The 24,693-nt window shown below is 41.6% G+C and overlaps 1 protein-coding gene across 2 annotated transcripts in view; it reads right to left on the bottom strand.

Moving 5' to 3' along the window:
- akap12b (A kinase (PRKA) anchor protein 12b) overlaps positions 1-24,693 on the bottom strand; it is a 45,902-nt gene that overhangs the window by 8,345 nt on the left and 12,864 nt on the right. Inside the window, exon 2 of one of the 2 annotated variants that reach the window (XM_056405843.1) lies at positions 15,582-15,657. In XM_056405843.1, coding sequence (XP_056261818.1) covers positions 15,582-15,657 — 76 coding nt within the window. Of the gene's footprint in view, positions 1-4,527; positions 4,749-15,581; positions 15,658-24,693 lie in introns of those variants that run through there. The other variant, XM_056363146.1, reaches the window with a different exon arrangement.

Here is a 24,693-nt window from a genome sequence, read left to right as displayed (position 1 = left end):
AAATGGCATTACTCTGAGGAGAAACTACATTAAAAACAAATGTGATTTTTACATCATCAATGAAAGTCTCTTTGCCATCTGCAGATACTTAGAGATGTTGTACAGAAAGTATTTGCTGAGATCCCGATGCTGTGGGATGATTTTATAAAGCACATGACCGATAATTGCAATCAGATTGTAATTTGGTCCCACTAAAACTGTGCTATGTGACCATGCCAAAGAAATAAAAATTTTGGCATTGACACAAATAAAACAGAAATCCCCCAAAGGGAGAAAATGTTGCACAGTGAGAGTAATGCTATTGGCAATTTGTGGATTATTGTCCCAAAACACAATGTGTGGAGACCTACAACACAACCTCACAAGGGGTGCCTTGTGTGACCCACTTTTAGTTTCTATCCACAGTCAAACTGAAACACTTATAACATTATTGTGAGAAATCCATTAGTAGTCATACAAATAAAAGATGAATAACAGTTGAGATAACAGACATAAACCACACAAACGACACACACATCCATGTGTACTATCTGTGTTTTGACAGAGGAAGGCGTAGGGGGATGACGACCTGCCAGTGTCTGAAGCTTTCCTTTTCTTTTTTTCTTTCTTTCCTACTCAGATCTCACTACAGTCTGGGAAACCTCACATCTGATACCCCTGGACTCTCAAAACAAATTCCCAGGACGTTTAATGCTTAGATATCAGCTTACCTGATTACACACACTTGGGAACACAAAGATGCATACGCACTGCCAGAAACCACGCACACTGTGGGAATCACACTGGGAACGGCTCACTATTCTTTGCATCTGTCAATCACACATCAAAATACTATACAGCTACTGACTATAAAATAGTTCAACTTACTTTTTAAATCAAGACAAATACACACAAAAATATAAAGTATAAAAAACAACGCATTTGATTCCAATTCCTCTTTTTAATATCCTGTCTTCTATGAAAATTGGATTCAGATTGTAAATCTTTCCATATCTAAGAAAGACGGGTTCTTGCCTCACACACAAAAATGTAAAACTGTGCGCCCACATCTGTCCACATCCTCTTCCTAAATTATAGACACAACACTTCACTTCATTCCTGAAATGTTTTAGCTTTAAAATAGAAAACCTGATATTTAACAGCTTACCTGTAATTAAGTAAAACCTCTTTGCACTGTTGCACTACATGCTAAATCTGTGTGCTAAAATAAAGAGATGCTTTGATACACTAATGATGTTAGCAGGGGCACGCCCATATCTTATGTATAGATGTGACTTGAGAGGAATGTGAGCTATGCTGCTCACGCTATGTTTGGGGGAATTATTTTAGGGTGCTGTAAACATAATCTGAATTTAAATGCGAGGGCACTTCAAGAATGTTTATTTGTTTTTCGGTTAAGCTGCGTCTCGTCTGCGGCCATATAGGATTCAAACCAAACAATAAAGGCCTCTGCTACCCCTCCTTAAAATAAGTCCCAATCCCCTTGACCCAAATTCCACCACAGCAGGATGGATGGGGACCCACCCCCTTCCCGAGGCACACACTCATGCAAACACAATAGCCTTCTAACCCTCTCTGGCCTCTGAAAATAAAAGAAGGGGTGTGGTCAACTTTCTTATTATCAAGACACGGTGCAGTTTAGAGTTGGCTTACTTTACCAAACTGATGTAAACATGAATAAAGAAGGAGCTTGGGCAATTTGTAAGATGTCACATGGTAGTGGGGTCTGTCTCACATATGTGTTATTTTCCCTGTACTCACGGTCCAATCACACCGTTAAGCGAACAAGTCAGAACTCGAAAGACCACAAAAATCATATAAACAGAAGTCAAGCAAGCGTTTATCTAATATGCAACCTACGATTTTAATTGGCTGACACAAATTCAACTTTGCCTAAGTAGTAAATGTGTGTCAGTGTACATAATTACACCCGTTCCTCTAAGCTGTTCTCAATAAAGTTCCGGTGCATTGAAGAGTTTTTGTGTGAAGATGTGTGTGTGTGTGTGTGTGTGTATCTAGGAGGAGGTCAGTCTGTTAGCCAGCCATGGCCATGTGTATCTACATGGATAATAAAACAGGAACCATGTTGATTTAACAGACTACTGGCATTTCTCTCATCTTTTTGATCTTTGTTTTCCGGCCCAGCTTTTTTTTTTTTAACAAGCACACAACTGTTAACATCCTTACACTGATTTGGTTTTGGGGGGGTGGGGTGGAGAAGGAGTAAATGCGAGGAGGGGGAGGAGGGAGGGGGAGATTGGTGTTTTGAATAACGACTGTACCAGAAAGAATGCGAGTGCGAGGGGTGAGGCTACAGGGGGTGAGTATAAGGGACACTTAGGAGATGAAGGGACAGGCCTGAAGGGGATGAGGGGGGTTGCTGCCCTGAGGCTAAAGCCCTAACTCACTTTAAAGGGTGTTGCATATCTCAGACACACACATTTGTAGCTGAAATGCTTCTCTCCGTTGTGGACCGGCTTTGTTTATGTGTGAGCGTGTGAGCATGTGGTAAGGTGATGCTCCCATATTAAATATCATAGCTGCAGCCAGATAACAATTGTTGGAAATTTACCCCATTCACCAGTGAGATCAGATAACGTTTCTGTTGTGGCTGTTTCACCACTACTATGGATTTGTGTCTTGTTAAAGGGGGTCTTGGGGGGGTGGGGTGGAGAAGGAGTAAATGCGAGGAGGGGGAGGAGGGAGGGGGAGATTGGTGTTTTGAATAACGACTGTACCAGAAAGAATGCGAGTGCGAGGGGTGAGGCTACAGGGGGTGAGTATAAGGGACACTTAGGAGATGAAGGGACAGGCCTGAAGGGGATGAGGGGGGTTGCTGCCCTGAGGCTAAAGCCCTAACTCACTTTAAAGGGTGTTGCATATCTCAGACACACACATTTGTAGCTGAAATGCTTCTCTCCGTTGTGGACCGGCTTTGTTTATGTGTGAGCGTGTGAGCATGTGGTAAGGTGATGCTCCCATATTAAATATCATAGCTGCAGCCAGATAACAATTGTTGGAAATTTACCCCATTCACCAGTGAGATCAGATAACGTTTCTGTTGTGGCTGTTTCACCACTACTATGGATTTGTGTCTTGTTAAAGGGGGTCTTGGGGGGGGGGGGGGGGGGGGGGTGCAGTTAAGTCAATGGCAGCTATTCTTTCTGGACACAATATCCATACTTTGCTAAATATATGCAAATCCTTGTTATAATTACTGTTAGTCTGGAGCAGAGGCCATTTAAACAAAAGAAGTCAGTTAAAAAAAAGAGGGCAAGGAGACACCCCGGCACCCTCCCCCAACAGGACCTCTTCTAGCACCCCCTCTCTGTATCAAAGGTGTGGTCAAAGTGGCTCCGTGGCTCCAGGGGACCCTACACATCAACAGTGAAGGCAAGAATAACACCCACTTTAGGAATATAACTCTCTGTAATCTAATTAACATCAAGTCGAGGTCTGATGTAACTGCATGCTGTATTAGATCACAGCAAAATATAGAAAACACAAATGTTATCAATCAATATCAACGCTCTGACATTCCAGTCATGTACCTGAGGTCACGGTGAAGCAAAACATTCAAGCCCTGCTCCATTTCAACCATCACTCCCAGTTATGAGGCCTGAAGAAGAATCGGTCTTGGCATGTAATTAATTCCATACGCCCCTCTCTCCTCCCTCCCTATCCTCTGCGGCTAAGCTGAATAACCCCACTGGGAATTAGGATCCCACTCTACCCTAATGAAATACTTCACATGACAGAATGCTGACTTTAGCTGACTTGGATGGTGACATGAGCTAAAAGCAGGCTCTGAAAACATGTCTGTGAATGCATCTTCATATATTTCCATCTGGCAGCTGTCACTGTGTGAAATTCTTTTCCCACCAAAAAGTTTGGCGGTTGTATGGGATGTATACCCCAGAGTTCAGGGCAGTCAGCAGTTGGTTTTGGGCAGAGACAGTGGTTACAGTACTGTGAATGGTATTTGTTAGTACAGTGGATAAAGTCTTTACTACAGCGTAACTGTAAAAGGGGATGTTTTGTAAAAAGCTGGACTTGTTCCGGCACATCCCACCAAAGCACTGGTGATGTACACTAATGATGAATTAACACTTGATGATTACAGACGAGAAATTGTAATTAAATTACAGTTGAAACTTCATGAAATGTGAAAACTACAACAGTTAAGCATGATTTAAATTTTACAAGACAAGGCTCTGTGGTGGTCAAAACAAAGACATCTCACCACTGAAATCACTCACTTGTGCCGGGACATCTACAAACCACAATGCTAACTAACCACACCCTCAGGACAACAATGCCTTCGGCTGCTCTCACTCATGCATAGAGAAACCACTTGCTTTAGTTTTTAATATATTCTAAATAAATCACTCAAAGTCACAAAAATGATGGAAAGTCTATGTTTTAACTTAACTTTGATACAAGCCCACAAAAGCAGCCACAAAGTTGCATATATGTTGTAATAAATAACATCCCTATATCATTAAAATGGTAAATGAAGTCTTTTACCTGTTAGAGTAATTGTTCCAAGCATTGGTAAAAGTCCAAAAATCCTTTCACCAAAAAATTACAAAAATAAAAAAGATGCAAAAAAACTAAGATAATTGAAAAAAAAAATGAGTGAAAGGTATTCTGTTTAGCCTTTGTATTGTTTCCCTTCACTTGTCTGCACACACAGATTAAATCTGAGATTTGTTTCTTTGAGTTGACTCCTACAGTTGTGTGTCTTTCTCTCTCGCCCTCTCTCTTCCAGCGCTTCTCAGTCAGTGTGAACAGAAAGGAGGGCTCCACACACATTTCAACAGACTGACACACATGTCATGTTAGGACCACCCCTGCCTCCCTCCTCCTCCCACCTCCCTCTCCTTTCTTCAGCTGTTCTGAATGAGTGCCCTCCCACCCCCCACTCCATCCCCACCCCCCACTCCATCCCCACCCCCCACTCTCCTTCCCTCTCCTCCTCTTCCTCATCCACTCGCCCTCCCTCAGAACTCAGCGTCCATCCACTCAGCGGATGACTAGAGCTCATCATGTGATCTCTCAAGGAAGCATTTGTTGTCCACTATTGTACATGTAAAAGCTCCACATAACCCCCCCACCCCCCCACCGTGTTACTCACACAACCTCATACACATTGTTTCTTTGGGGTGGGGGCTCAGGGGTTAGGGGGGCCTTGATAACTTAAGGCTCTGTGGCCTTAGTAACCATATGTGTCCTCAAAAGACATATTCTCACACACTTTTTTTCTTTAAAGCATCTGGAAACCAGTCTAATGCACCCACCCCACCTTTCCCCCCTCTACTCCCCTTTTTCAGGAGGCAACCAGGCTCCCCCCTTATCTCATGGCTCAAGTAACTAGTCATGTAGAGAAATGTTGACAAAGGCAAACCAGAGGGAACTTCAGGATTTAGTTTGGACACAAAACTTTCTCTATTTGTTCCTAATTGAAAATGTGTGATTTTTTTTCTCTTTAAGGCAAAATTGATAAAATAAAAAAAACTTTCTTCACTGCACTTTTCCAAAAAAACACTACAAACATGTTCTTGTTGGAGGCAGAGTTCATACCCAGGGCCTCAACCCAAACCATGGATGCCATCGAGTTGTCGCCTGCCCCCTTTGAATGTTAATAGGCCCCTCTCAATTACTCCAAATACAGACACATTTAATTCAGCTTTTGTCTGGGAGAGGGGGGGCTAGAAGGAATGCAGATAAATACTCAGGTAAATACCAGCATAATCAGATCTGTCACACTTCAGCATTGTCCCAGAGGAATGTGTGAATTCCATCTAGAGGGCTCCCAAATAGGTGATAACAGCAGTAATCAAGTACCGTCTGGAAGCAGCCCCCTTACCCGAATGCTTTAAAATGTATTCAACAAGTCTAGGCTCAAAAATCAAGTGTCATTTTTAGTCTCAAATTTCCAATACACAAGTAAACGAGAGAACCCATGATCAGACAAAACATGGGTGAAACAAATCATCTCATTTTCTCATTGACCCCACTTCCTGTGAGTTTCTTCAGATTCACTGAATGGAGAGGGGTGTGAATACCAAGGTCTTTGCCCATGAATAGAAAGCTTCATGGTTTTGTTTTTTTTTTTATCAGAGCTGGCAATAATAGGAAGAGAACAGATTGGAGAGGAAGGACAGAAGATATTCACAAATCTAATGAGATATATTTTATTTAGGAAAAAGTTTCAGTATAATGAAATAACTTTTTTATAACATTACGGATAAATGCTTGCTTCTCTTTTGCAAGGAACAAATTAGGTTGTGCAAGGCTGGCATTTCTAGTCTATTCGCTAGTTTCTGTAACTTAGTCTAAGTATATAATTGTATTCCATCTATGCATCATTAAGTTTCAGAGAGTTATAGTTCAATCCTATGGCTATGTCATGAAATACTCATTCACTTGATCACAGTCATTTACAAAGAATTTCATTCTGACATTCCAGCTTTCTGTTATTGCAGTGACTCATCTGGTAGGTTTTACACTTTTTTTTATATACTACGTGACATAATGATTATATGACTGTAAATTAAGCTGAATGGACAGTGAGTCAGACCGAAGGGAATGTAAGAGTTGGGTCAGTCCACAACTTCCTTTTCCCTCCCAACTTCCTTCATATGACTCACACACAACACATCAGTTACATTCCTGGACTTCCATACATACAGAGAGATTTTAATTTTGGCACACACACATAGCTTCAGGCTGCACTGAGCTGTAAAGAATCTACATGGTTCATCTTGCACTTGGAAGACAATGGTGGTCTGAATGTATGCTGCTAACAAGTGTGTCTGTATATCACCACGGCCTGATAACACTGCCTCTACTGTACGCCTTAGTCCCTCATTGTCAATAAAATCAATAGTATAATTCTCTACATTCACACTAATGTTTTTCTTCCCTATTGGTCTCAGTGCTAATTTGATTAACCCCTAAGTTAGGGGCTAAGTTCAGTAGAAGAAAAGACGTGATAGAAAGAAGAGTTGATATTGGCGTTCCTTTCCACCGCCAGAGACAGCTCTTGGTGAGTAAAAGAATGAAGTTTGATGCTAAACTCACAACATATTTTCGAGACTGGTAAGTAAAGAGGTGTTAATGCTAATGTTGGCTATGTAGCAATAGCAAAACTTAAAAATAGCTCCTTTCAAAATCATTCAAACAATTAATCGTTTCGCAAAATAGTTGTTGGTTTAGTTTTCTGTAAATCAGTTGATCAAATTAATTGACTAATCGCATTCGCTCAAAGTTTGAGTAAGATCCCAGAGTTTCCGAAGACCCCAAACATGTCTTGTCATGTTTGAACTTTGGGGAAATGTGTATAAAATGATGCACGAGACATCTGGGGCAGACGTATGAAAATGAATATTTCACTCACTGTAAACATCACATAGCTGAAACTAGCTGACTACGAAACTGTCAGAGAGTGCAATATGATAATTTCTCTTATATTGATTAAACAGTAATTTGACTAAAACTGACTCCCATCACAACAGTAAATAAAGTGAGTGCTTCATACTGGTCAATATAACACAGGGCCAAGTCTGAGGGGGTGACGCCCAACATATCTCAATAGATTTGAAAACGTGCCTGAGTTCAGGAATGTTTGAGGAGGGGTCTTGAATGGTCGGGCGGGTGGGGGGTTGGGGTTCTGCGTGGGCAGAAGGGCTTTTTGTAGCCTCTAAAGAAGTGCATGACATCATCGGACAGCTCAGAAGAAAACGCCTCCTACTCTTCCAAGAACGGGATAGGATGATGTTGAAATAATTGGAGGAAAGGGAAACAAGGGTTGTGAGTGTGTGAAAGATCAGAGATTATTTTTCATTCAGTACTTTTCCTTTCTTCTCCATTTTTCCATTATTTTCTCCTCTTCTCACACCATCCTTTTTTTTTTTTTGGTCCCAAATCGACACTTCAGTCCTCTTTTATCCTTCTCCCCCTCCACCACTTTCCCCCTGAGTCTTTTCTCCTCACGAGCCCCCTCCCCACTATCCCACCACTCCTCCAGTTTTGTGTGGGCCGGAGGGATGGATAAGAATGTCGGACAGGAAACAGTCATTTCTTGACATCACTGTTTCCTCTTCCTTTTGCACGTTTCCTCGAGGTACACTTCGTTCTGTACTCTGCACAGTCTGTCCAGAAACCTTTCCGCCTTTTCTCACTCAGATCATGTCCGTACATCAAGTGATGTCGCATGATGACAGGAACACTAGCTGTGATGTCTCAGATTCCAGTATTTTGTAACAATCTTTTTATTTTTCTCCTCAAACAATGGAGGCTCATGTTTACTGCTTTCAGGATTGAGGAGAAGAAGGTCCACAAAGCCAAAATGATCTTGCTTGCAACTGCCTACAATTAAATCCAAGATTACTGACAGTCTTGCTAGCTGTCCATTTATAGTCCTTTGTTTTTACGACAAAAAGGGTGCTTTTAAATTTGGGTGAGGAGCAGCTACACCAGCTTCCAGAGGAGTATGTTTAGCCAGCCTTTGCCATCTGTTATACTTGTCTTCACTTTCTCTGCATTCCTGAAATATTTGCACCGGCAATTTGGCATTCCAGTTGTTGTTATGCATCATCTTGTCTTCCAGTGAACACTGGATTTTAAAAATAGGGGAGTGGAGATCTAATGAATCCCCTCTTGGAGCATTTACAAAGCCAAAGTCTAAGAGAAAAGTACTTGTCTGCTTGTCAACTATCAAATAATCAAGCTGGGTTGACAAGGATGTAATCTTTGATATGTTTTCAAATGGTTGTGTTTATTCAGGCTGAGTTGAAGCTTTGTACTGAATAATGGAGAGAAGTGTTTGAAAATATGTTGCTGATAAAAATACAGCTCTCAAATCTTGCTCAACCCCAAAAAGTGGCTCTTCTCCCCTCCCTGTGTGGCAAAAGAAAGGGTTCCCACTCACTACCCAGCTGTATTTCATGAGAACTTAACCAAAAATGTTCCTCACAATTACTCTCTCTGGCTCCTTATCCATCTCCCTTACCTCAGTCTCATGTGCCGCTCTGTTTAACATTAGGATTTGGCAGAGATCCACTAATTTGTGCTTAAATCTACACTCAAAAAATTGTTCATCTCAACAAGTCATTTAATCTCAACTGGGTGTTTAAATCTAATTTTTCCTCAAAAAGAGCCAGCGGAGTGAGATAATTCCAGTTGTTTCCACAACAATTTCAGTTGTTCTTGGACTTTTCTTGAAACAAATGTTGGTAACTTAAGTAAAGGTGGAGCGAGGCAGAGCGCTGGAGTATCAAGTATCCGGTACCAAGAAGATTACATTTAATTCTTGCATCAGACACAAGTGAAAAACCTCACCTCACTGACACATTCTTGGCACTTATTTAGAGAAGATTTTATCATTAATTGCAGGGTAAAAATTACTTATTATAGTATATAGATACTTGCCCCATTGCAAAAGAGGCCATAACACTATTAAAGAAGGAGGAGAAGGAGGGGTCTGTCACATTCCTGGTCCATTCTCTCAATCCTCCATGTGCCTGGGGGAGGTTAGGGGTTGAGGAAGGAGATTAGGTTCCCTGATGCCGGGAAAGATGAGCACCTGCGGAGACGAGTGGGTCCTGGGGGTCTGAGAGCCCTGTTGGGAGCCTACCATGAGTTTGACCTTATTACTGTAATTTTCACCCCTGTAGGACTATTGTTTGATTCCTGCTGAACTGGTTAGTTTAGTTATCACAAATGGTTTGATTTGATTTGGTTGATGCACTCCTTCCAAGAGCCAGTGTTAGCATTAATAGCTGCTTATTTAGCAGTCTAGAAGAAACATTATGACTTCAGAACCAAACTGTCTCCAGTAGTGGAAAGCAACGCAAATAACTCTTATCTCTATCATGTCTTTTCTTCTACTGAAGTTAGCACGCTAACCAGCTCGCCCCAGCCCGTCACGTCACTGTCCGATAGCAACAAACAGCCGACAAAGTTATCAACTAGCCAGAGAATAAAGCTGAACATTTAGCTGCTAAAGAGCCAGATATTTCCCCCAGGAGTTGGTAGAGAGGGAATACCGGACTCACACTTATCAGGTGGCCAGAAATACGACTCCAAATGAATGCTACCTTTGCTCAATGTCTGCTGGATGTCTAATAAGTTTGGGCAAGTGGAACGAAAAAAATTAAACAAAACAAAAAATAAATTATTGCAGTTTACTTAGCTTAGCTGATGGATTTCTAATTAATTACTTTTATATCTAACTTTTGTTATTTCAAGTGCACTTGAGGTTGTGACATTTGGTAAGGGAGCATAACTGTATAGTCTCTCAGCAGACTGTTTTAATAGACCATCTGATGGCAATTGTCTGTCTTTGTCTTGGCAGGCGCAGCCAGCAAAGGGATTTGATTTTTGATCAGCTTGCCATCAGCTCATCAGGATTATTTGCTATATTATATTGCTGATTATATGGACTGTCAGAAGTCACTCAAGCTTAATTTCAAAAGCTGATCAGTTTAGAGGCTGAGACAACTGTTGACAAATTGCAGCTTTTTAATAGAGTTCTCTTACTCTCTACTGTCCAGAAGTGTATCCTTAAAGCACCCGATACACAATGACTGAATAAAACATAATTGAACAAATGGCCAGACAGTGATGGATCTTGAGGGACTGAGAGGCTTTCAAGCACTCCAATCTAAAACTCTGCCCCTCTAACACTTTCCTCTGGGATCTCTTCCTTTCTCTGACGGGAGAGAAATCATCCTGATCTCTGGTTGATGGATCAGTGTCTGCACACAGTACAAACCAAAGACGGTACAATTCCTATAGTTTAAGTAAAGTAGAAAAAGATGCAGAACATCTTAATAGGAGTCTTCGACCATAATGAGCATTGTCAGCAGGAATGTAAAAGGAAAATGGGCAAAAGTCCAGAAGGAGCAATCTGGCAGCTGGATTGTGTTATGATGAATATACAGCGTGAATCCATATTGGCGGAGATCAGACAGAGCTTAAGTGAAGGGAGAGGTCCCTTCCACAGGCATGATGAACATTTTGGCAACGCGACTATGTACGTCCCCGGAGTCGAGTCTGAGTAAGTCCATCCTGGAATGAAATCATGGCCACACATATAAACACACACACGCACATACTTACAGTACACACAGAGTGCAATACTTCCACCCTGTAAAAGTTTACACCTGCAGCCAGAAGATTAAAATGTAGCACAAAGAGACTCTAGGTAATAATTTCGGACAATTTCTGACACACCTGGGACCAACAGCATTTTAAAAAATCTGTCAAACTTTTTGACAGACTTGGACTGCTACATGTGTGTAGCAGCAAAATTGGGGGGTTTAGCAACAATTTGCTTTCATTATTAATTAATACTTTCTATCCATTATTGTTTCACTGAATAATTTTATTGTTTAGTCTATAAAATGTAAAAAATATGAGAATAAAATAATGAGTGTCCAGTACAAGTTGCCACAGTCCTTAGCACCATTTTCCAAATGCTGATGCGTGGCTTAAAAACCCCCAAAGAGCTTCGGTGGTTCATGATGATATGAGCTAAAGGGAAGCTGCAAACACTCACACTACACTGAAATTCAACACTATTCCTCTCTTGGACTAACAACTTATAGTGCGCTATCTGACGCCAGTTTTCTACACAAACTTTAGTGAATGAACTAAATGAATCGATTTAATGTGGTGAAACACACCCACGTGGTCCCGTGAGTAGGATGAAACAAACAGATATGCAGCATTCGACTTATGACTGACGTCCGGCATTCCTACAAATAAACACAAACTGCAACGAGCACACTAACACACTCGCATAGTCAGCATTATTTCCCTCTCTAGCCATCCAGAAAACTTCATCTGTCCTCTTTTGCAGCCTGTGAGCCATCTGGGACGGAGCGGCGACTCTCCGGCCAGTGGATTAAATCAGCTATGATGTCATTCTTCGGGCTGCCACTGCACCCCATACGCCCACACCCTTGAAACTAGCAACTCAAACGCACATTCACACATGCAGACTTGCATGCACATCTACACGGAAGACAAAGACACCAATTATTACTGTTAATAATGAGATTAACGTGTGAAAAGATTGATAACGCATTATTCACTGTGGTAAACAAAAAGAAATCAAGTCAGAGAGACTGGTTTTAGTCTGATAGAAACTAAAGAGATAAGATGTCTCATTTTGAGTATTCCTAGGAATGTTGGTCATTAATGGCTGACTGTGTGTTAATGTCTTTCTCTCTCTTCATCCTTATGTATTTTTACTCCTTCGGGCTCTGGCTCTTTCCTTGCCTCCCTCTTCTCTCTGGCAAAGAAGCATTTTCTGAGTTGTTCCCTCAAAACTCTATTTCCATGTAATATTTATTCTGTTCCTTTCTGTCAAATAACCTGCTGTAAACTCTCAGAGCCTCAGGCCTCCTGTCTGTGCTTTCTCAGCCAATCTGGCACATAAAGAAGGTTAAAACAGACTTAGAGAATGATTTTCAATCAGTGTTTCAGCCAATTCCATGTTTTATGCAAAACTGATAAGAAGTCCCAAAGTCTCTGCCGAGCAGGAAAAGAGACAGCAACCACACGTTCCCTTTTCAAAAAGACCAACAACCATACAAAAAATAAGCCACTCTGAGCTTGGATTCAGCCATTCATGCAATTCTTTTTTCTTATTTAGCTGCATTTTCAGGATTTCTCGTTAACCAAATTAGAACTGTTTCCACACCCCTCCCTTTGCAGGGCACAGTCACCTTGTGTGAACCAGCAGATTCAGTGTTTGGGTTCTCAAACGGGATGGTGGACACTCTGGAAAAAGTAACTCCACACCCTCCTCATACTCTTGTATCATTTAAAACAAATAGTTTCAGTAACTGAATTAAACACCCCATGACAGATGATAAGAGGCAAATATATTTAGTGCAACGTACATATGCCTGTTCTTGCTCATCACACATTCATACAGGCAAACCATACTTAGTCTAACTGATGTTGCTACTAAAGTGCCCATACAGAGGAGTCCAGGATTAAGCAGAACAGAACAAAAAATGTGAGTTATTATCTCACTCAAAGTTGCTACATGTTATTCAGGCTGCTGTGTGACGTGTTTTGGGCTGGTCCTTTAACTGAAAACACTCTGGCATGCCTGATAGGGAAAGATTGCACACATGTGTGTGTGTGTGTATGTGTATGTGTGTGTGCATTTGCTCATGTGTCAGTCTTTTGATCTGCAGCTCGTCTTTTGTTGTTTTATGTTGTTATCAGAGAGATCCCTCTTCTCTTCCTGTCTCCCACAATGCTCTGCTGTCTTTATCAGGCTGCACTAGAGGTAGAGCAGTGCTGGGATGTGAAACCTCTATCGTCTCTGTCCTCACTCTATTTTGTAACTCCCTTCCTTTCACTCCCCTGCACTCCTTCAATCTGTTGCCTTGAAGCTCTTTCACAACTTGTTTTCTGTTGTTTGTGTCATTTTTATTCTTGCAAGTGAGAGTGCCAGGCTCAGTCAGCTGGTGTGTTGATTGATCAGTCAGTTCAAATTTCACGGCTTCATTTTCCAATCAAAACAGGTCAAGTAGGGTCCTGCTATAACTGCCACGAGTCTGTTTTAGGGTACACTGAGCGGATCTGCCTTCAGCTCTCATCACGTGAGGGACAAATATGTTATTTTGAGTCGAGAAAAAGAGTGTGAACTGTAAAGTTCAGGAAAAATTACATGTATAATATTTCTATTTGCGTGTAGTGAGGTTGGGTTTAAATACAATCTCCTCAGGTTAAAATATGAATGTTGGGTTCAGGTAGGTTTTTCCGTTTTTGAGCACATCGACTTTTGTGATCTCGTAAAGTATAAGCATCAGAACATTCACTTGGCGCTGGTTGGCAGGATTTTAATATCAGAAGGGAAAGTCGTTGCGAGGCGGGCAGGGCCGCTGCATATTAATTTAGCATGATTAGCGTCAAATCACTTGGCGACAAGTATGATGAACTCACAAGCGGTAAGAGACAGGTGGAAATGAAATCAAATTAAAATTTACAACAGTTTTTCAGAAATGATTTTGGTGACTTGTATCCAAGCCAGAAAGTAATATTGCATGTTATCTCTGCCTGAAAACCTTCACACATTGATCTCCGTTAGAGAATAAAGTAAGAGTTGGTTTTTTTTGGACAGGAAATGGAGTGGTCTGCAGCCTCTGTTGGTCTATGTGTAAGTGAACAAGATTTAAGCATTCCTGACAATGTAAATATGTGGTTCCCCTTGTTTCTGTTCTATATCTTTCCATGTTACTAATTAACTTACAGTACACGTCCACAGGCGCAACTACTTCAACAACCAAATTCGTCTCCACCAGTCTACATGCCACATCAACTCATATACTCTGAGCAGGGTATCGGGTTACTCTGTGAACGGACAGGATCGCTTCATTAAATATCTTATTAAATAGGTTATTTGACAAAGGGCTATGTGACATATTTCAGTGTTTTAAGTAGTATTGGGTTACTCCTTCCCCTGGGCTATAACATATTATGATGTGCGCAGGTTGCTTTGTGCGGGGCCTGGGTCACGGCCTGCTAAATATTTGGGGAGGGCGTACACGCCCCTGCAGCCCTCCCAGACTGAGGGAGACACGATAGAAATGACAATGAAAATAAACAAACGCAGCCTTGGAGATAGGAGATGGACAGGGCAGGTCAGTGCACATAAAGTTGATCCAGTTTATTACTGGGAAGTGATTATCTAAGGTTTAAATCTTCCACAAGACCACAGTCCTCTTTAGATATTTCCACTTTATAAGAGCAACATTTTGAATAGTCCATTACTGTAAACAATGAGACAAATGAGCCCTACCTTTGTGTCCATTAGCTTCTGCTACAAAAGACGATTTGGCATTGGGCGGTTCTGAGAGAAACTTCTTGCGTTTGTCTTGAAGCATCACAAACCAAATTTATAAATTCAGAAAGCAGGTGCATGTACTGTATGTGAGTTAACATTTCCATGGTCTCACCTGATGGGTTTAAGAATAATGAGAGAAACAGAGAGAGAGCGAGAGAGCGAGAGAGAGTATGTTGAGTATCTGTGTGTGTGTGTGTGTGTGGCTCCTATGTGAAAAGCCCATGTAGGTGTCCCCTGTGTGTTGACAAAGGGATTAGTTTAGGATCAAGTAGATCTTGCAGAGCCATGAAGACATCTGCAGACAAGAATTTGCACACACACACACACACACACACACACACACACACACACACACACACACACACACACACACACACACACACACACACAGAGAGACTGAAAACTGACCCCACACAAACAAGCTTACCTTCTGCCACCGCTGAAGAAACAGTACAAAATCCCAGACACAAACACACACAAACATTGCCACTACTTACCACACAGACCACAGGAACAGCACCCAAAGTCACACTGTGTAAATACACAACAGGCTATTGACAGAAGAGACACAGTCTCTCTCTCACACTCACACTCTCACACACACACACACACACACACACACACACACACACACACACACACACACACACACACACACACACACACATATATATTCTTATATACGTATATATGTATATAAACACACCTTCTGCCAGGGTGTTGTCCTCTGAGTGTCCATTCAGGCTGGTCATGCTGGAGATCTGGCCATTTTTCTGCAAAGACTGAAAAAGAGACAGAGAAAGGACACTCTGAGTCAAGAGGTTTGTTTGCCTTTTGGTTTTTTTTTATCTGAATGCAGTGGCGTACATGAGCGAGAAGTTCAATATATTAGAAAATACTATGACAGGATTCAATTTCTTTAATAGACTTAGATAAGATCGATGCAGCTCTCTTCACAGAGGCGGTGTTCAACTACAGTTTGTCGCCACTCGCCCTCATACACTCTGTAATGCTTTTAAAAATAATGCCAACCAGCAAAGACAACCGGCCCATCATGTTTTACGATCAGCCTACAAGAGGCTGTTAGAGCCATAAATGGCATGTGTGCTGCCACTGCTTTCTAAAGCCATAAATAGTTTAATTATCAGGCAGGACAATTTATTGGTCAAAGACGAAAACACCAAAACAAGAACCAAAAATGGATTGATTCACCTCAGGCCACTTTCACAAGGACTCATTAAAATGATTATGTTGTTAAGTCAGCTGATTTTGTTTGACACTAAAGTTAGCAATCAAGTCCGAAAAAGAGCAACAGAAATCCAACACTAACCTGTTAACATACCAACACCACAGCAATCAAGAATATTATAGAATTACTGGTGATACAACAGATGATTAAAAAGTACAGTATTACAGCCATTTTTCATTATGGACACACTACAAGTGTGTTAACAAGATTCGACCTGGCTAACGGAAGTGGAACTGAAGCTTGACAGAGTTTTTTTCTGGCAGCAACCAGCTCAGACTGACAGCCGTACAATAGCAAGCAGAGCCAGAGCTTTTGTCTGTCCCGGCCAGGGGAGAGGGAACCAGAGCCTCCCCACAGAGCTGCTAATCTAACTAATGGACAAGTCAGGCTCCATTCCCAGCAGCCCAAAGTCCTGCAGGAAAGTCCTGAAAAATGACACCGCAGAGAAGGCACTCTGCTGGGGACAGATTGGAGAGAGATTGACTAAAAGTTAAAAAAAAGAAAGCGAGAGCAGGTTGGAAGAGTGGAGGGAGGGAGGAGTAGAGCTGTCCTACATGGTGCTGTAACTGTTTGGGAGGAATACAACAAAGACCTCTGCAGAGAGGGGAGGAGTGTGTGTTACTGCATCCAAACAAAAGAGAGAGAAGAAGAAATGAAAATGTTCAGGGATGTAGAAATGATCAAGCTGAAGTTGTGAATACAATCTAGTAAATTCTCTCCCATATTTTCGTTTCTTATGCGCACCCTGTCCACCTGTCAGACAATCCCTGATTTGACAAGTATAACGTTTATAGTTCCAACTATTAATCATTTTCATTTTCTTTTTTTCTCCATAATGCTTGTTTTGTCCAACAAGCAGTCTAAAACCCAAAGATATTAAATTTACAAAGATACAAATAATTTCTTATTTGGAACCAGGGAATGTTTATTATTAATTGATAATCAGTTATTCAAATAATTGTTGTTTTTCTGTCGGTCATCAGGTTGTAGGAAGCACGAAATATGGAAACACTCCAGTCAAACTTCGATGTGATTCTGTCCCGGTACATTTGGCTGCATTATGTGGAAAATCTGGACACACACACACACACACACACACACACTCACACACACACACACACACCTAAAATACACTCTTGCTCTCTGTCAATACTGCAGCAACCCTGGCCTCTCCTAGTTCATTAATTAGGCGGCTACACTTCAGGCCAACGAACTTGAGTCACTCATTTGTTGGATGCACAAAATATCAGGATTTTGATTGCGTTGGCTTCTTTTCTGCCAAACTCCTTCAGTGGTGAGGCGGCTTCTACTGCAAGTGATTGTGATTGGCTGCAGATGTAATCAGACATCTCAGAACAAAAAAATAAAATAAAAACACAATACAGCTATGCTTTTTATTCTTGTTCGGCGCGAGCCAAGTGCTCCCACCCTGCTAACCTCGTAGAGACACGGAGAACCCCTCGCAGTGAGGTCATGTGCAATACAGTTCCTTAAGTGCTCATGGTGCCCTTCTGTCTAAAAGGCTTGATCCACCCAGGAACACAACAGTTGAGCAAAAACATGCGAGTGTAAATCAGAGCACGGTTTATGTAGCTACTACATCCTCTTGGGAAAAAGGAAAGGAGATGGATAACATTTGACATTTATTTGTGTAAAGCAATGCCGTGACCATTTGCAACCTGCATGTGAGCAGGGCCCACATGTTGATTCTTTACAAGAAATAAGAAATATATTTGAAGTTTCAGATTCTTATTGCATATGAGAGGCCTTCACACTCACACACATAAAAAGCTGATTGGTTCAATTGGTTTCACGCAGAGGAGGGCGACCCTGTCACTTTTGTCCTTTTAAAGCAATCGGGACCTCTGATCAGATTTGGTGTGTGAGCCCACAGCTGACCTCCAGACCTGCAGCGACCCCGCCCTCCCCTGGCCAACCTCATGACTGGCATTCCCAGCATTCCTTGCCCTCTCTTCACCAAAATTCCACAGATCCCCCCCAACACCTGACTCTTCCCTCTTTTTTAAGCCCGCCTCCCCCAAAATGTTCACCCTTGGGCCACCTCTGTCTTTAAGTTACTTCATAAGCCCCCTCTGACCCCCGTCAAAATGCCACTCCTTCTTACGGGTGTCAAAAATGTTGCCGCTATATTCCCACCACAGCAAGTGCAAGCAATGGCAAGAGAATCTGGACTGGCAGGGAGGGACTCGGGATCGGGATAAATGAAGTTATTGGGCCATGGAAACTCCGCCCAGTGTAGGAAGTATTGTGTCCCATCACAAACCTGCAACGAATATGTGCCTATTCATAAACTGTAACCACTCTAACCATACCATAACGATATTTTATTTGCTATAAAAACAATATTTTTCTAACGATAACTGCGCCAGTTTGCATACACAGATATTGGATAAAGAGAGGAGATTTTTAAAAGATGTTGGCTTTACACATAAAGATTGTTGTCACTGAACCTTTTGGGGTTTTGGAGAACGATCCGCCATCATTGTTATTTGCGGTGACAGAAGTGTGAGACTTTGATGCATGAATGTGGATGTAAATGTTTGATGTCATGTCGTTCTGTTACTGTTCAGGGCTGACTAAATAACATTTTTTAGAAGGTGTGTATCAGAGTGATGTTTTTTGGTTTTTGTCGCAAAATGGAAATAAAATAAATGTTGAATGTACATTTTGAGAAAATTCAAGGTTAAAAATAAAGGTTAAATTGGATCTACATGCCTGTCTGACTTTTACTTATGGACTCTTAGGTTTAAACTTTTCACCTTGCTTCAACACTTCTGGAGTGAGTCATCAATATTTGTGTTTAACAACTCTCACGTAACCAAGCAAGGAAAGAGGATTTTTCTCTAAAGGATCTCATATCCCTCTCGCACAGAAATGACTCAGAGTGCAGGGAGGAGGTGAAGGAATTATAAGAATTACAGTTTTAGTTTATCATCTCAGTGAACTGAATCTGAACTGACCCAAAAACTGATACCGGCACTTCGTCGTTGTTCTGAGCTGCTTTGAATTCCTTTCAGTTCAAGTCCCCGGATGGAATATGTAAGTTTCACTGCCAGTTGTGCATTTTTTTGACGTCTGCCTGGTCAACATGGTCTGCCACAAAAAGACCCAAAGCCAGACTTAGACCTGCTGCTGCAAAAAATGCATGAAGGAACAAAACATCTGCTACAACAAAACAACAGCAGGGGCGAAAAAAAACAACTAACTGTTTTGTTTTCTGTCTGGTTTACCATGTAACATGATCAAATCTAAATTAGTTTAGCAGCCACAATTCTATCTATAGATAGATGTGTCCTTTCTGATCTGCATCTATAGGCTTAGAGGATTCATGGGCTTGAGTAGCGCTTTGAGTTTACTAAGTTCACTAGGTGCATTAAGCCTCAAGGACAAAGTATCAGTAAACTACTCCTGCCTCTCTTACAGCCTCTTTCCTTTCTGCTCATTTGTTCTTGGTCTCATCTCCATTTATCACAAGAGGCTTAATACTCACAAATAATGACTTTATCCCTCGCCCTCCCTCTCTGCAGCCTCTTCCATTTAAGTGCTTATACGCATCCATTAGGCAGCAAGCAAGACTTCAGACATAACAGAAATAACTGCTTGAGTAACATCAGCTGCAAAACAAAACTACAGCTACCTGCTGTTTAAGGAAATGACTGAATTAATCTATATATTTTGTGTCACGATTCTTAAAGATTTTCAAATCTTCAGTAGGAACAAGAGTAGTATTGCAAGACAGACATATACTGCACTATATCATTATGACCTTTTCATGGGATTTGTTGACAATATGTAAAATACTGACCGATTCCAGTCTTATTCTTGAAACAAAACAAAAATGGCATGTGGCATGTGTTTCCAAAGTGTCACGTTACCTGGGAGAAGGAAACTGTTTCACCCTGTCGAGCCCCCCCCATGACATTTCACTTTAGAGTGTTTTTTTTTACACAGTTGTGTTATTAGTGATTTCACCTGTGCTGCAGCATCATTGGCTTCGACTAAGGTGTTGACGGAATAATTTGTTCGTGCACTGGATCACTAAAGCATGCACACGTTAACAGTGCTCTGTTTGCATGACATGGAGCTGAACCTTCAGCTCATGGAGCCACAGTTCTTGGCCAGCAACAATATTTTTTGACTGGAAAACTCTGGTAGTAAGTGCGTTCACAAACCTTCAGACATTTAAACATTGTGTGAAATTGTTTTTGGCGCGCCTTTAATGACAAACAAATACCACAAAAACAAATGCCTTAAGATAATAAACATAAAATCTTTCCCATCTGATTGCAGTAGCCAGCAGTTTCAGGATCAGCAGTGTTAAAGATTAGATAGTCTCCTCTGCCATTTTCCTATGACCTTTTTTTTTCTCACTTTACCACTCTTTCTGCTTTCACTTTCATCCCCAATTTTATCTTTGATTCTTGTTTCCCTCTTATCTGCCTCTCTCATTTACTTCTTGGCTGCACCTCTTTACTCGGTGGCTCCTGAGGAGAGACGACCCGCTGTCTCCTAAATCACTCCACAAAGGCCAGCGGAGGAGATTTATATGCCTTAAACCAAACACAGTATGCAGGAGGAGGGGGTTAATGGAAAAGAAGAGGGTGACGCAGCTGGCCAGTCACATCTCAAAACCCAGACCTCTAGTCTCAGGACAGCTTGAGAGAAGAGGCTGAACTAAGTAGGCAAAAAGAGGATTGGTGACCTTTATTTAAATCTGGTCCGCTCAAATTAAACCGAAGAGGCTTGTCTTCATAATGGTATCAGATAGAGAGCAGGAATAGTTTAAAGGAGCCTTAAACTGAGGGTGAAATTGATTTGGGGGGCTCACGTGTACAAAAGGTCTGCATTTGATTCCGTTTCCTTTTTAAGATTTATACAATAAGTTATTATCGAGATGGATTTAAAGGTCTAAGTCTAAAGTACAGGGTTAATGCAGCAGAATAGTGGATTGAGTAAATCTGAGAATCCTTGAAGAAATAAACAGATATCAGATACAGTCAGCTAACATTTTCCAGCTCACCACAATACTAGCTATGAACATCAATCATTACACAACGGCGATGAAGCGGGAACAGCAGCCATAAACCGTCTGCATCTGGCCGACGTGGTCATTTTATTGCCAGTTTGTTGACAGTGACTCAGCTGAGGTGCTGCTGAAAATGCAGGAGGAGAAAAACATAACTGTTGAGCGCTACTTTAGCATTTCAACCTTGTACAAACTGGCAGTAGGAGATAATAGGCTTTCAGACTCTCTGTGGGGTCGTAGGGTTTTTTTTCGGGATAGTTAACCCCACAGCCTCTGACCTCTGAGGTGTGGACAGTCGCAGGGAAGACGAAAGGAAGAGGACGCCGTCAAAGGTGGGAGGCTGGGCGCGACTGGGGGGACGGGGAGCGGAGAGATAAAAACAGAGCAGTGAGAGGAGGTGAAGCAGAGACGTGAAGACAGGAAAGGAGAGACGAAGAAGAGAAACAGAGGGCAGAGTGAGGAGGAGGAGGAAGAGGAAGAGGATGAGGAAGAATATGCTCTGAGTGATGAGGAGTAGGCCTTCCATCTATGGGTTAATTGTTGGCAGCTCTTACTGATTTTAGAGCAAAATATCCAGATTTTTTATAGGAGCAGACGCAGAAACATTGTGTTTCCTGCTACAAGAAGACACTCTTCTTTTGGTTACAGGAAGTGAAGAGAACAATGCAGAGAAAATTCTAATAAACTGCCAAAAACAGTCTTTCAAAGTACTCCAAAAAGTCATTCGGGCATTTTTGCGAAACACATTTGTTTTCTTGCTGACAGCTGCGTGAGAAGATTGACACAACTCTCTAGTGTGTGTGATAAATATCGATCGTCTCCATAAAACCTCAACTTGCAGCGAGAGGTATTTAACAATAAATATTTCACCCAGGTCTGACGGGAGGCTTCAGGGGCCCGTGTGACCGTGATGTCCGTCTCCCTCTCCCCTTCATGTCTATTCACCCCTGCCAGCCCCCAATCGATTATCCCTGACCCCCACATTCAGTAGATACCAAAGATCAAAGCCCGACAAGACCCCCGAAGAACACTCTCACTGTTTCCACAAGCCATTAACTCCGCTCAGGTGCTCAGACTGAGGGTACCTGTGATTCTGTGCGCACATCGTGTGTGTGTGTGTGTGTGTGTGTGTGTGTCTGTGCAGCTCAGAGTGGAATAAAGAAACACTGAACAAGTCAAGCAAAGCCAAACAAGAGATAGTAAGTCTGACAACATTAAGTCATATCCAGATGTATGAAGGATTTACAGTGGTAACTATCCACTCTCCTCCTTCTTTTCCCTCTGCCAGTATTCCCTCTGTCGTTCCAGCCGTCTCGTCCACTTCTGCTCTACATACACACCAGGTTAGAATGTGTGATTTTATTTATGGTGGCTTTCGGGAAGAGAGGCAGGCTACAATAAATCTGTCAACTCTTCGCTGGCAGACACAATTTGTATATGGACACCCTGTCTGTCTGTGTGTTCGTCCAAAGGTGTGGCTGCCAGCTTTTCTATCAGTTTATCCCTAATGGATGAAAGTCACATTGACTCTTGTGTTTGGCTAAAAGTTAAAAAAGAAACTGTCTTTCAATTCATGAGAAAAAATAACTGACCCGTTCTGCTTAGATTAAACTCAAACTCAGTAATATGATAATTTTAAAATAGGTTTGACCACCTCAAAAATTCTCATTATATCAGGATGAATTACTTTTCATTTCAAGTTTTATTGCTATAATCAGAGCAGTAGATATGAGACTTCAGACCTGGACTCAAAATAGACACAGGTCACAAAATGAGGACAAGCCTGAATAAAATACATATTATATATATATACATATAAAATTCCTTGTTTCCACGATCATTTACATTCATCCAGACATGCAGGGGTCAGCTCAGCCTTGTGTTATTTTCCATAAATAGGATCCCAATAGGTTCCATGCATTGGAAAAGTACTGTATACGTCTGTATACGTTTTAAATCTGGGGAAAATAGAGGACTGAGGTTATATAAGACAGATAACCTGAGTTTAGGCAGTGCAATGTGGACTGGGAGAAAGAAGGTTGGATGGGTGCATCACGAGACTAGAAAGAAACACTAACATTCACGTTTGAATTTTGACCTAAAATCCAAGAGCAATGAAAAATGAATAAGACAGCGTCTGCAGCTCCAGGATGACTACACACCTTGAATATTTATGCACTGAGAGGAATTTGTGTCAGTTATTTAATAACTCCTCTAACACAGATTTTAAAGCAAATGTTCAGTTGTTGTTTCATGTTTATGGCCAGCTCTCAGACACTTGTGATTTGACGTGGACTTGCCCAATATATAAGACCATATCTTTGGAAAGGATATTTTGCACAAAAAAAAAAGAAGAAAAAATATATATTCATGATGTGCAGTCCACAACCTGTAAGCAATGGAAACCACATCTATCAGCTTGTGTGACTGTCAGCTGTGTCTGATTTCAGCCTGGTTCACATACACATTGTGAGAAGAGAACCTGAGGGACACTGAATTAGATAAATAAAACACCAGAAGGATAAAATAAGATGAGACTCAAATGTGTGTGTCCTTCTGTGAGTGTTTGTCTGTGTGTGTGAGAGAGAGAGAGAAAATGAAAGCTAAAAAGACTTGAGTAACCCTGAAGCTGCAGTGTCCACACACCTGTTAGCTGTCATTTTAGGACAACAGATGAAACGTCCTCCTCTACCTACATCAGAGCATCACTGACCCTTTCACCCCAAGTCTCTATACCTCCCACAATTTGTCTGTTTTTTCATCACCCCCCGTCCCTTCATCTGTGCGGCTGCTACACTTGAACAGCAAACGGAGCCAAACAACAACAACAGCCTTGTTGCAGCAAAGACCCCACAGGACACGATCATAATCAGGCCGCACTGGCCAGCATTTGACCCCAGGGGCCTGCCTCTCTAACTGGGCTGAAATAACAAATCCACCCCCTTCACTGACCCCCCCTGTCATGAATCTCTAAATATCTCTGAGCACTGATAAGCATCAGAGCTCCAGAGTCATATGTGAGAAAAGAAGATGACTGGTGGTGGTGGGTGGAGGGTTGTCTGGAACACATTCAGATGCTATAAACATGGTTTTCATTAGTATGATACTTAAACCAGACTTTGTTTTTTATGGCTTTAGGCCTCAAATTACTCATAGATTATTGCCCCACCAATGTCTGCACATTTGATCTAGGTTTTTGGCACATTCAGGGTTAAATATGTCCCTTAAACCCAGAGTTATCAAAACACAAAGTCACATATTTTTGGAGAGTGTACGTCATCAGGAGGCAGCACGTATGGCTCCTTAAAGTTGAAATCTGTACATACCTCTCCAGCAGCAGCAAGAAGCAAAACAGAGAGTTCACACATTACAAAGAAGGGACTGAAAAAGAGTTGAGTTGAACATAATTGGAGTTGGCCACAACTCTAATGATCTTAATTTATTTTCTATCAGCACAGACAATGAAATCTTAGTTCTGTGGGGTACTTTCCTGAAGATGTTGCAACACGATCATGTTGTTCT

This window comes from Seriola aureovittata, chromosome 19 (genome assembly GCF_021018895.1).
Source record: "Seriola aureovittata isolate HTS-2021-v1 ecotype China chromosome 19, ASM2101889v1, whole genome shotgun sequence".
In the NCBI taxonomy this organism is placed as follows: Eukaryota; Metazoa; Chordata; class Actinopteri; order Carangiformes; family Carangidae; genus Seriola; species Seriola aureovittata.
Note: the sequence above shows the minus strand (reverse complement) of the source record. Positions and strands in the feature narration are given on the sequence as shown.